Source organism: Myotis nattereri (assembly GCF_964212035.1).
Source record: "Myotis nattereri genome assembly, chromosome: 14".
NCBI classification, from domain to species: domain Eukaryota; kingdom Metazoa; phylum Chordata; class Mammalia; order Chiroptera; family Vespertilionidae; genus Myotis; species Myotis nattereri.
Window position 1 is genome coordinate 16,544,363 of NC_138089.1, and position 13,791 is coordinate 16,558,153.

The 13,791-nt window shown below is 36.8% G+C and overlaps 2 protein-coding genes across 2 annotated transcripts in view; both read left to right on the forward strand.

Annotated features, from left to right (window-relative positions):
• LOC308529434 (protein CFAP20DC-like) overlaps positions 1–815 on the forward strand; it is a gene marked incomplete at both ends in the record, with an annotated part of 96,384 nt that extends 95,569 nt beyond the window's left edge. Inside the window, one exon of the mRNA XM_081105539.1 lies at positions 609–815. Within this exon, the coding sequence (XP_080961665.1) occupies positions 609–815 (207 nt within the window). The remainder of the gene's footprint in view (positions 1–608) is intronic.
• A 6,527-nt stretch (positions 816–7,342) lies between these two features.
• The window catches only part of LOC308530127 (protein CFAP20DC-like), a gene marked incomplete at its 5' end in the record, with an annotated part of 119,378 nt that continues 112,929 nt past the window's right edge, over positions 7,343–13,791 (forward strand). The window contains one exon of the mRNA XM_081106608.1: positions 7,343–7,427. Coding sequence (XP_080962734.1) covers positions 7,343–7,427 — 85 coding nt within the window. The remainder of the gene's footprint in view (positions 7,428–13,791) is intronic.

The following is a 13,791-nucleotide window of genomic DNA, read 5'->3' on the forward strand; positions in this document are numbered from 1 at the left end:
TAAGAGGTCTAATTGTTTAATAGGCAAAAATTAGCCCCTGCCAAGAGCACTTTAAAAACTGGCATATACCAGGCATAATTACAAATTCTTTAAAAGAATCTATTTCTATACAATAGCTTAATTAGTTATTAGTAGACAGCCCTGGCCACATTTTAAACCCAGCTTTTAATTTCACCCATGCTTTTTTTTTTTTTTAAGCAAATGTAAGTGGCTGGCTAATTGGGCTCAAATTAGTCCCCTTGAAGGAGCAATTGGCTCCTTATCCCTGATTTTCAAGATTTAAGTGGTCTAATGCACCGGCAGTTAGCTTCCCACTGGCACCCTGCCTACAAATCCAGAGTTCTTTCCCAGAGTTGTCAAAGCCTTGTCTCACAATGGGCAATCTGTAGTCAGAGGACCAGTGGATACTTTAGATTATGTTCATTTCTTGGGAGAAATCACGGCAGTTCTTCAGAAAATTGAAGCCAAAACAGATATATTTACCTAAAGGGGAAAATTGGTATGGGACTGGTTGATCCAGATAATTGCCTCAACTCTCTGGGCTTTTCCAAGATGGCCTGTTCATTTATGTGATTATAGAAAGTACTTATTTTTCCCCTTTATTTTAGTGGTGCAACCTATGCATTGACTTGGTGGCATTTACCAGTGAAATATTCAAGGGAGCAGTTTTCCAGTCATTGGATGGAATTATTGTCTCAGCTAACTGTAAGCTGCGGAAGATCTTCACTTTAAAATCCAAGCCTCAAGACACTGCTGATAAAGATGGTATGTTCAAATTGCTATCAAGATTTTTAAATTCTCCAATATGCTTTTAACATTACACATGTCTTTGGAGAGTATAAGTCCATGGTAGCGTTTTTAAATTTTATTTTATTGTGGAAAGAATACTTAACATGAGATCTATCCTTTTAATAAATTTTAAGTATACAGTATGTAATTGTTGACTATGGGTGCAATGTTGTACAGCAAACCTGTAGAGCTTATTCATCTCTCCTGAAACTCTATGCCCATTGATTAATAACTCCCAACTTCCCCCTTCCCCAAACCCTGGTAACTCTTTGATTCCATGACTTTGACTATTTTAGATACGTCATATAAGTAGAATTATATAGTAACTGTTTCTCTGTAATTGGTTTATTTCACTTAGCATAAGTTTTCATGGTTCATCCATGTTGTAGCATATGGCATTCTTTACTTTGGATCACATGTTTATTTTTACTGTAGCTGAATGTTATAAAGATATATTTTTTATTTTTGTGGTTATATTTTTTTGTTTAAGGTTGTACCTACCATCTGAATTAGTCATGGATTTTAGTTGTAAGCAACAGAATTCTCTCTAGGTAGCTGAAAAAGAAAAAGAATTTATTTTAAAAAATTACCTGGTTCATAGAATCTCAAGGAGATCCAGAGAGTCAGGTTTAGAAACTACAGCCAAGTACACACCCAGCCCCTGCCAGAAGACTGTTCCAAGGATGACCCCAGTAGCTACTGCCACTGGGCAAGAACATAATTCACACCATAATGCTAGGCTCTAGGTTCTAAAATTCCTGTTACTACTGCTCCTAAAAATTGGCTATCTTCTTCCCTGCCACTCTCACTCACCAAAGCAGATTTCTTCTTCATGTTTCTCTGCTGAACAAAGACTGACATGGCTGTATCTGGTTTGTAGAACTGAGGTCACATCCCACAAGAATGAGCTGACAAAGCAAATGTCTGAGTCCTGACTAGAGAGAGAGGACTTATGTAGCAGCCACCAAATTAGGAAGGTTTAAAAGATATTGGACATCCAAAATGCTCTACACGTGTCCACTATACTATCTTATAACTGTGTTTACATTTTTCGAAGTCATTTGGAAGAAATTATATTAACATATTAATTTTCTAATGATCATGTCAAAATAGAAAGATGGTTAAATTATTCCTCATAATATTTCTAGAGGGACTGGAAATATATTCATTCATTATTTTTCTGTGATTGATGAATATACTCCAGAGGTAACTGAGCCATCTAGAATTCATAAAGCAGCACAAACTCTCCTCCTAAGTTAGTCTTACACAACTGAAAATATTGAGAGAATACTGATGCTTCCTCTTGATTTTCATCTGGGGTTATTTTTAACAAAATCAATTATTCTATAAACCCAGGAAACAGGGCTGCACATAAGATACCAAAGGTGACTTCTTAGAAGTGTATATGTAGACTTTACTAGTAGACTTGGGCTCCATCCGAATGAGTGTCTGAGAAATCCTGTTTTTTTCACTCTGTGGAGCAGGACACTGTGCCCATAAATTTTATTTGATAATAAAACACAGCATTGACAGCAGCTCCCCAGTGAAATCACAGCCAGGAAGTATGGCCACTCATCTTATGCACCACTTAAAATCTATATGAAAAAGTAAAAGGTTTCATTTTTTTAAAAATAGCACACACCTAATATGAAACCTCAAAATTTATAGAAATACATGTGCATTCTAAGAGGTCAATCATAATTTGATTAATATTTTTTTCTTTATTGATTAAGGTATTACAAATGTGTCCTTATCCCCTCATTGTCCCCCCCAACCTCCAGTCCTGCCCTCACCCTCACCCCCTGTATTTTTTTAAATAAATGTCAGGAAAAAATTGAATCAAAACTTGTCAGATTAAATACATATTTTTATCTAACTAACCCTTCCTCCAGGCCACTAAAATTAATATAAGAATAAAATAAGGCCCTAACCAGTTTGACTCAGTGGATAGAGCATCAGCCTGCAGACTGAAGGGTCCCGAGTTCAATTCCAGACAAGGGCATATGCCTGGATTGTGGGCTCGAGGCCCAGTAGGGGGTATGCAAGAGGCAGTGATCAATGAGTCTCTCTCATCATTGATATTTCTCTCTCTCTCTCTCTCTCTCTCTCTCTCTCTCTCTCTCTCTCTCTCCCCCTTCCTCTCTGAAATCAATAAAAAAATATATTTTTTAAAAAGAATAAAATAGGTGTAAGCTCACCAGGATGAATAGGAGGTAACAACAGAGAAGAGATGTTCATAAATCTTGTGAGATTGAGAACTGACCACTGACTTAGAAGAGCAGAGAAAGCTGACACTTTGGGGTTTACAGAGGTTTGCCAATGAAATCCATAACGTAGAACCTCAGAGGAGCTCAGGAATTGGCAATCCTTGATACTGCCAAAGGCAGGGGGGAAAGGTTGTGCCTAAAATTCTACATGGAGATTGGTTAAAATTCTACATAGGTTGCTATAGGACCCCAGGTCTCCTCTGCATCTCCAAATAACCAGGCAACAGAGATTTATTGTTGGGAAACTAAACCAGTAAGTGTTTGAACACAGACAGGTAGATCAGGATCATGGTAGGCCAACACCAAAACTAATAGAAAGAAATCGGTAAGTTAGAAAATAGGTATATGTTTTTCTCAGAGTTAAGAAAAGATACTGCATCTATAAAATGAGAATAATCTGTTCCTGCTTTATTTCCATAAATATTTTATTCAAGTTTATTATATTTTTATTATAACTTTTATATGCATATAGAAATATTCACAAGTCAAGTGTTCAGCTTGAGGAATTACCACAAAGTGAATACATTTTTGAAACTACCACTCAGATTTAAAAAATATAGCACTACAAGCATCCTAGAAGCCCTGCTCTTCTCCCCTCCCAATAATCACCCTCCTTCTTCTCCCAGAGGTAACTCTATCATAACTTCTCACATCAAAGATTAATTTCAACTTTATATAAATGGAATCATGTAATACATATTCTTTCATGTATACATCCTTTCTGAAAACATTGTGTTCGTGAGATTCATCTGTGTTGCTGCTGATTTTCAGTACTGTATAGTATTCCATTGTGGAGTATAGCACAATTAATTCATTTTAGGCTATTTCAAATAATGCTGCTGTAATCATTCTACATTTCTCTTGGGGGATCTGTGTGTGTGTTTCTTTGGGTATTTTTTGAGGAGCTAAATGGATATGTACTTCAGCATTCTATTTTTTCTTATTATTTTCGTATTGATTTTTTTTTTTTTTTAGAGTGAGAGAGGAAGGGAGGGGGAGAGAGGAAACATCTATGTGCCCTGACCTGGAATCGAATTGGCAATCCCTTGGCACATGGGACAATGCCCAACCAACTGAGCAATACTGGCCAGGATCATACTTCAGCATTATTAATTTTAGTTATGTTTTTTGAGTCTAGAATGTTATTAGATTATTTTTATAGTTTCTATTCCTCAGCTGAAATTTTCTCTGTTCTCATCTAATTTCTTAAATATATTAACCAAAATTATTTTAAATGCCCTGGTTCATAATTTCAGTATCTGGCTCTCCTGTAGATCTGTTTCGGTTGCCTGTTTTTCTCTTGGTCTTATCTCTTGGTATATATATTTGGTAAATTTTAAGTAAATACTGGACAGAAACAGAGATATTATGAGACTCTTACTGTATTGTCCTCCTCTAGAGATATAGAACCAAAAAATATAAAATAAAAAAGAAGCCCAAAAGGCTAAAAATAAGATGGAAATGTTTAAAATATTAGAAGTTAGTCCAAGAGGTCGACCATCAGAGCAATAAGATTCTAAGATGAGAGACTAAAGAAAACAGAACAGATGAAATATAAGATTTCCCAAAATTGAAGGCCAGGTGTTCTCAAATTGACTTAGCTCATTAAAACAAAAAAGACTTATCATTGTGTAATTTGAGAGCAGGAGGTAAAAAGAGAATATCTTTTAAACTTCTAGAATTGTTTTAAAATTTAAGTTACATACAAAGTATTAGGAATAAGAATGATGTATGATATCTGACTTCATACAGTAACATTATATGATAGAAGACCTTGGAACTATACCTTCAATTGTCTAAAGAAAAATGATATTCAGCTTAGAATTCTGTACCCATTCAGTTTATCAATTAAATGAGTACAGAAAAAAGATATTTGCAGACATGCAAGATTTCAAAAATTTATTTATTTATATGCCTTCTCAGAAAAGATCTGGAAGATACTCTCCAGAAAAATTAAGAAGTTAATTAAGAAAAGGGCATGTATGAGACCCAAGAAACAGAGGATTTCATGCAGGAAAAAAGCAAAGGGAATTTCTGTAGTTATGGTTAAAGGAATTCAAAGGATGACACACATGTGCAGTACATCCAGAGAAGTCAGTCCAGATTTTAGCAGAAAAATTGAGGTTTTAGAAGGAAAGTCTCCAGGAAAAGTATGTATCTGATAGAATATGATGTGTTTGAACCTGGAAAATAAAATCACACAACTGAAAATATTGAGGAATACTGATGCTGCTGTGATTTTACAGTGCTAGTGAGGGGTCTGGGAAGAATTACTGTTATGAATGTAGAAACTCGATGACAAAGCAGTGATCAACTCCAAGGAAAACAAAACGCCATACAGTGAAAGCAATGGAATCATAGTCTGTTGTGTGACTCAGTCTATTAAACTTTTTCTTTAATAGACTTTTTTTTTAAGAAGTTCTAGATTCACAGCAAAATTGCGTGGCAAGTGCGGAGAGTTTCAATATGCTCCTTTTGCCCACACTTCCACAATCACCTGAACTATGACCGCCCATACCAAAGTGGTGTCTTTGTTACAGTTGTTGAGCATACATTAACACATCATTATCACCTGAAGCCCATAGTTTACATCAGAACTTTGAGTGATTACATGTATGCACCCCTATCATATCATTCAGAATACTTTCACTGCCCTGAAAGCCTTCTGTGTTCTTCCTATTCACCCTCCCTCCCAGCTACTGTCTGGCAACCATGGATCTTTTCACTGTCTCCATAGTTCTGCCTTTTTCAGAATGTCACGTATTTGGGACCATGCATCATGTAGCTTTCAGGTCGACTTCTTTCACTTAGTAATATGCATTTAAGATTCCTGCATGTTTGTTGTTGTTTTTTTGGGTTTTTTTTGTTTTTTTTGGCTTTATAGCTTGTTTTATTTTAGCACTGAATAATAACCACCCACATTGTCTGGATGCACCACAATTTATTTATCCAGTCTTTTACTGAAGGACATATTGGCTGCTTCCAAGTTTTGGCAACTAAGAATGAAGCTGCTATAAATATTCTTGTGCAGATTTTTGTGTGGACATAAAATTTCAACTCATTTGGGTAATTACCGAATAACACAGTTGCCGGTTTGTATGGTAAGAGTATGTTTAGTTCCATAAGAAACTGCCAAAGTGTCTTCCAAAGTGGCTGTACCATTTTGCATTCCCAGCAGCATTGAATGAGAATTCCTGTTGCTCCATATCCTTGCCTGCATTTGGTATTGTCAGTGTTTTGGGTTTTTTCATTCTAATAGGTGTGTATTAGCACAGCTTTTTTACATAATCCTAATAATGTAAAACACTAATAACATCCCAAAATTATGAAAAAATCATATTTGGAGGATGTGGCAAAGGAAGGTGGGGTGCTGGTTTAACAATGCTGAATCTTTTTTCCAAAATAGGAAGTCAGAGATATTATCTAAAATTGTTAACTGCAGAAATGTTAGTATAAGGCTACTATTTATAGAGGCCCTGCACACGAAATTCATGCACAGGTACGGTCCCTAGGCCTGGCCTGTGATCAGGGCCATCTTCCCCAGCTGCCTGCAGCCAGCCCCGCCCCCTGCCACCACCCATCCCTGGTTCCCCATACTCCATCACCATCGGGTGATCGGTGCCTAACAGTGGGGGAGAAGGGACTGAGAGGTGGGCTGTTCCCACCCGCTGGCCAGCCCCGCCCCCGCCGCAGGTGGCCATCAGGTGATTGGAGCCTGCCTGCGGGGGAAAGGGATCAAGAGGTGGTCAGTGCACCTCATAGTGATTGGTCCAGCAGTCGTTCTGGTCATTCTGCCGTTAAGGTCAATTTGCATATTACCCTTTTATTATATAGAATATAGAAGTAAATGCCAGAAGATTTAGAAGAGATAGCCTGGGGTGGGTTGGGAGCCAGGTAGAGGGGAGCAAAGGGCATGTGTTAATATGACATCATGAGTGGATCTAATGTGTCAGAAGAACAGGGAGTTCAGTATGGTTCATGACAGGGGTGAGAGGTATGATGTAATATAATGTTGCATCACTAGGCTACAGATTTTGGGTGACAAAGATGAAGAACAAAGTTCCTGCCCTCAGAGTTCACTGTGGAATTATAGACACTAGAAAAGTTAATACTACAAAAGTTCATTCTGAGAACAATTAGATAAAAGAGGGCAAAGGATAACATAGTATGGGGTACAGTGAGTGTCCCTGGTCAGAAAAAACTAGAATCACTGATGTCTTGCATTAACAGACTCAATGAGCAGAGAAGAGTCTTAGAGGTCATCTAATCCAATGTCTTAATTACACATGGGAGCAGAAGTGATTGGGAGCAGAAGTGATAACAGTGTTGGTGGTGGTGGTGGTGGTGGTGGTGGTGGCAGCAGTGGCTGTTGTAAGCACGTAATATATTTGGACTTAATTAAATGCTCACAACAACCCTATGGAGCGGTTGTTACTATTACCCTCATTTTACAATAGGGAAGCTAAGGTGTAGAGAGGTCAGATAATGTGCCCAAAGTCACACAGCTATAGAACTAATAGAAGCAGGATTTGAACATTGGCAGTAGAACTTGAGTTTATGCTCCTATTTATACAGTGTACTGCCTCTCATGGGAGGATAGGAGGAAGAGGAAATTTAAAAAGGAAAGATACAAAAAATGTCATGAAATAAGAATGCCAGGATGTGGTGACCAGCTGTGTTTATGGTGTCTATATTACAATTAATAATGGATATCTCTTTGTCTTTCTGTCTGAAGGAAGAGTCCTTTTCTTCTGCAGAGACAGATTAGTTAGTCATAGTGTTGAGACTTTTACAACAGGGAGATTTTTTACCTGTTTCTTGCATTCCATTCTGGGATTCAATAAGTAAATATTGTATTAAATGCTTGTTTGAGCTCAGTACTGTGTTTTCCTTTGGTTTATTTAAACTTCTACCATTTAAAAAAATATTTATTGTTGAAAGTATTACATATGTCCCATTTTTCCCCCCATAAACTTCTACCATTTTAAACTCACTCAAGCTTGAAAGTGCTGCCTAATCCTTTGTTGTTCTGTTTATATAGTGAATATAATGGAAAGTGAATTACTGGAACCTTAAAATAGCAATTAACTAATTTTTCACTTTCCCGGAGGAATGACTTATGCTGGACAAGTATTAAAGCAGCTGATTTAACTTAGTTTATTACTTTTATGGTTCCTGAGGGGGCATGGAGTGGCATTTTTAGGTATTTGCATGACTGAATTATTGACTAACTTGCATTGTTCTGCATTTAAAAACAAAACAAAACAGAATATGTGTAGATAGATAAGAGAAAGAGGAGAGAAGACAGGAAAGAGCAAGTGATTGTCCATTAAGCATAGATGTATGCTATGCAATAATGACTTTACAGGTCTCCTGACTCCCCAATTCAATATTCTTTCTGAAGTATCAGTACTGGGAAGTTTGTGTTCTGTGTTTAGAGATGCAAGAAGAGAATGATTAAAAGTATAATTTCATTCTGAGAGACCCTTGAGGGAATGGGTTGGGTCTCCATATTTTTATCTCTCCCACATGACCTGACACCAGTAACCTGTCATAAATGTTTGATGAATTAATGAAGTAGGGTTGGCTAATTGTTTGTTCATTCAGTTATTCATTTACTGTCTGTATTCAATAAACTTTTATTGCGTGTCAAGCAATGTGAAGAAAATTATCCCTTCAAAGGCCACAGAAAAAACTAGAATCACTGATGTCTTGCATTAACAGACTCAATGAGCCGAGAAGAGTCTTAGAGGTCATCTAATCCAATGTCTTAATTACACATGGGAGGAAAACCAGGCCCATTAGTTATGAGACATCTTGTGTTGTTGAGGTCACAGGTGAAACTCGAGGCCAAGCCTCTGACTGACTCTTCCTTCCCCAACAGTACAGTTTACTTTTCTTAATAACTAGAATGGTTTAGTGTTTTTAATAATTAACATTGTTGAGTGTTTTCCTACCTCTCTCTTTATCTCCAGGTCAGGTGAGTGCACATCAGACCCAATCTCATCAGTTTAAAGCTTCATTCCCAATCCTTCCTACAGGAGAACTGAACTCAAAATGCCCTTGCCTAACAAACTACTGTAGGACAAGAAAGGGGATAAAATCTCAGCATTGCAGAGGTGCCCAGCAGCCAATAATAGATCCCACAAATATGGGTCATGAATATCTGTATATCCAGACACAATTATTCAATTAAAATATCAATTTTATAATTAAATATTATAAAATATTTATGATAGAACTTCATATCTCAAAAACTCTAAGGATAACAGTTCTATTTATAACAGCATCCAAAATAACTAAATATTGAGGAATAAGTTTAAACAAGGGGGTGAAAAAACTTCACTGAAAACTGTAAAACATTGCTAAAATAAATTAAAGATAATCCATATAAATGGAAAGACATTCCATGTTTATGGATTGCAAGACAATTTTGTGAAAATGTCAGTACTACCTAAAGGGATCTAAAGATTCAATACCATCCCCTCAAAATTTCAGTCGCCTTTTTTGCAGAAATGGAAAAGCTGATCTTCAAATTCATGAAGAACTTCAAAGGGACTCAAATTGCCAAAAATAATCTTGAAAAAGTTGGAGCATTCACACTTTCAAATTTCAAAATTTACCTGAGAGTTACAGTAATCAAAACATTATAATATAATTAGGATAGACATATAGACCAATGGGATAGAATTGAGCCCAGAAATGAACCCATACATGTGATTTTGGTAAGGATGCCAAGAACATTCAATGTGGAGAAAACAGTCTCTTCAACAGTGGGTCTGGGGCAATTGAACAACCACATGTAAAAGAATGAGGCTGGACCCCTACCTCACACCACATGTAAAAATTAATTCAAAATGGATCAGTGACCTAAGTATGAGAGTGGGCAAAAGTAGGTCTACAGTTGTAATTCAATAATACAATAATTAATCAAGAATAATACAAGAATAAACTCTGTGTTTCACGTACTCACAATTGTAAATCTACTTTTGCTTCCCCTCCCCCTGTATAAGAACTAATAGGAAAAAAGTAGAGCTAAATCTTCAGGATCTTCAGTTTGGCCAAGGATTCATAAATATGACTGATACCAAAAGCACAGCAACAAACATTTTTAAATAGATAAATTGGACTTTAAAAGTTAAAAACTTTAGTGCATCAAAGGAAGCTATCAAATTGAAAAGGCTACAAAGTGGGAGAAAAATATTTGCAAGATAGGATATATATTCTGGTTCTACATACAGGGAATGTATATTCTGATGTAATCTGGTATCTGGAATATGTAACTGACTCTAATAATTCAAAAACAAGACACACAACCCAATTAAAATATGGTCAAAGGACTTGAATAAACATTTTTCCAAAGGAGATATATAAATGACTGACAAACACATGAAAAAATGCTTGACATCATTAGTCATTAAGGAAATGCAAATTAAAACCACAATGAGACACCTCTTTACACTCACTGGGATGACTATAGTGATTTTTAATGGAAAATAAGTGTTGGCAATGGTATGGAGAAACTGGAATCCTTGCACATTGCTAATGGGAACACAAAATGGTTCACTTGCTGTGAAAACAGTTGCTGTAGTTCCTAAAAAACATAAGCATAAATTACCATATGACCCTGCAATTCCACTGCACGGTATATACTAAAAAGAAGGGTAAACAGATACATGTACATATATGTTAATAGCAGCATTATTTGTAATAGCCAGAATGTGGAAACAACCCAAATGTTTATTAAACGATGATTGGATAAACAAAATGTGGTATGTAGTATACATGCAGAAACCAAATGTCCAGAGTAGATAAATCTGTAGAGATAGAATTCAGATTTGTGGTTGTCAGGGACTGAGGGCTGGAGGGCATGGCAGTAGCTGGTTAGTGGGTGTGGGATTTTACTTTGGAATGATAGAAATGTTTTGGAGGTATATAGAGTTGGTGGTTGCCCACCATTGTGAGTTTGCTAAATGTCACTGAATCATTCACTTTAAAATGCTTAATTTTATGTGAATGTGAATTTCTCCTCAATAAATTAGTTCTTTAAAAACTCTAAGGGTATGATTCACTCAGGATAGCTAAGTTTTGGTTATAATCCAGGTTTATTTATCCCTTTAAATATCAAGACCTTTTATCACATACTAAGATGTGGTGATTTTGTCAACATTGTAATGAAAAATTTTACATAAGTATTTGTCTCTTATCCTATATAATAGAGCTAATATGCTAATTAGACCAAATAGCAGAACAACCGTCTGGACGACCTTCCAGACGAAGCCTGGGCTGTGAGGGCTGACCAAGGCTGCGAGGGTCTGCGAGGGCTTAAGCCCCTTACACAAATTTCATGCATCGGGACTCTAGTTAATAATAAACACTTATGTAAACAGGGACTATTCTTAGCCCCTTATATATATTAACACATTTAATCATCACAATAACCATATGAGGTAAGTATTTTTATATCCATGGTTTAGAGATAAGGAGAGTCGGACACAACAAGGTAAACTACTCTGCCAAAGCCACACAGTTAATAGGTGGTGGAGCTAGAATGTGAACTCAGGACCCCTTGCTCCTGTTACTGTTAGCCCCTATAGTATAATGCATAATATCTTCCCCAGTATACAGTAGACTTCATAAAGGCTGGGATTTGAATCCATGCCAGGCCTAGAGAAAAATCTAACAGTTATATCGTAAGTGAATGAATGAACAAACAAAAACTATACTGACTTTGTATCAATATTTTCATAGACTGTTTATAACCCCTAAAATTCATATGTTGACACTTAATCCCCAAAGTGACAGTATTTGGAGGTAGGGCCTTTTGTCAGTGATTAGGTCATGAGGGTGGAGCCCTCAATAGGATTAGTGCCCTTATAAATGAGGCTCCAGAGATCTCCCTCACCCTGTCTGCCATGTGAAGGTATAGCAAGAAGATGGTCATCTCTGAATCAGGCATAGGACACTCCCCAGACACCAATCTGCTGGTCCCTTGATCTTGGACTTCTCAGCCTCCAGAATGTGAGGAATTAATTTCTGTTGCTTATAAGCCACTCAGCCTACCATATTCTGATGTAACAGGCTGAACAAACTAACACAAATATTTTGGCAGTTAGAGACTTTTGTGTTTTCTGCTTTTCTCTCCCAGGTGTTTCAGAGAGGTGAGATTTTATATAAATAAGGCACTGTGCTAGACACTACAGGCTATCCCCATATTAATAGATGAATATAATTGAATATGGGACCAGTGAACTACTATAAAATTACTCCTTATTTAAACTATATGAATTAGGAGAAACTATGACCAAAACAGATTTCTAAATCTCCCTATTTTACAAGTGAGATGGTTTTTAATGTATAAAGTACTTACATATGTATTAAAATTGATGACTTAATTTTTAAAGCTAGTTAAGATACTCATCAAAGTTATTAAACACCTATAGAATGGTTCATTTTCTGGTGACTTTATGGCAAACAGAGTTACAAGGTTACTCAAACATCCTAATGATACATTGACTTAAACTGGGAGCAAAGACATCAAAAAAAACAAAACAAAACAAAAAAACCACCATCTGGTTGTGTTTGGATACTGCATGAGCAAATCTGGCAGCTTTCTCATAGCCTTCCCTTTCATGTACCATTTTGTCATTCTGAGCTGACCATTTCAGCCAACATTATGTTCTTTCAGATTTGTTAAAATCTAAAAGTATTTTAACAAAAGCAGTTTAAACTCAACTATGTCATTTTTCAGACATTAATCAAGCAGTCTGGAAACACAATCTATTCCAGAAGGACAATGCAGACAGGCCCTGGCCCCATAATATCTGATTGCCGGCTTGATTTGTTATTTGCCATGTAGGGAGAAAGTTGTGATATCCCAATAAAATGTGTATGGAGTCCTGCTTTTCAAGATGTAGCTGGGCACAGAACAACCAGAGAGGACTGGGCAGCTGTGTTCCATCTGGGGCAGCTGTTACTAAGGGGCTTTGGTCCATGACCACTTACTGAGCATCCCCTTTGAACCAGATGCAGCACTAAATATACAGTGGGATTATCCCTCCATTCTCTCCCATGCTGGCAGCACTTTGGCAGAATTGTCTTTCTTTCAGTTCCTAGAATGAACCAGAGTCCTTTTGCCTTCAGTCTTCAAAGGCTCTGTTCCCTTCATCTGAATGACCACTCCCATCCCATTTCACCAGGCCATTTTCTACTTATCCTTTGACTCAGGTTAAATGTGTCTTTATCCAAGACTTTCAGTGACACCCTATACTGGTAGATATCCCATTACCTCTTTCATAACACCTTGTACTTTTCCTTCAGAGCACTTAACAGAACTATAATTAAATATTTATTTACCTATAATTAGTTTCATATTCTCTGCTAGGTGTAAGCTTCAGGAAGGCCAGGACAGAGTCACTCTGAGTCATCACTATATTCCCAGCCACTGCATGAGAGTGTTTGGCACAGAATAGAGGCTCAATAAGTGTTTGTTGAATGAGTAAATGAATGAATGCAGACAGACCATGCCCTCTATTTATTCACAGTATAGCACTGTTTCATTTTTATTGCATTATCTATGCTCTTTTCAGAATTCTTATTTTTAAATTAAGCTATAAATGCTAAAAAATGAAATGACCTAGGACTTGAACATGGTGGGGGTGGTTAGTGGTGAGGTGGGTGGTGGGGAGATGAGTTAACTTCCACTTAGGTCTATCAGAACATCCAACCACCAGGG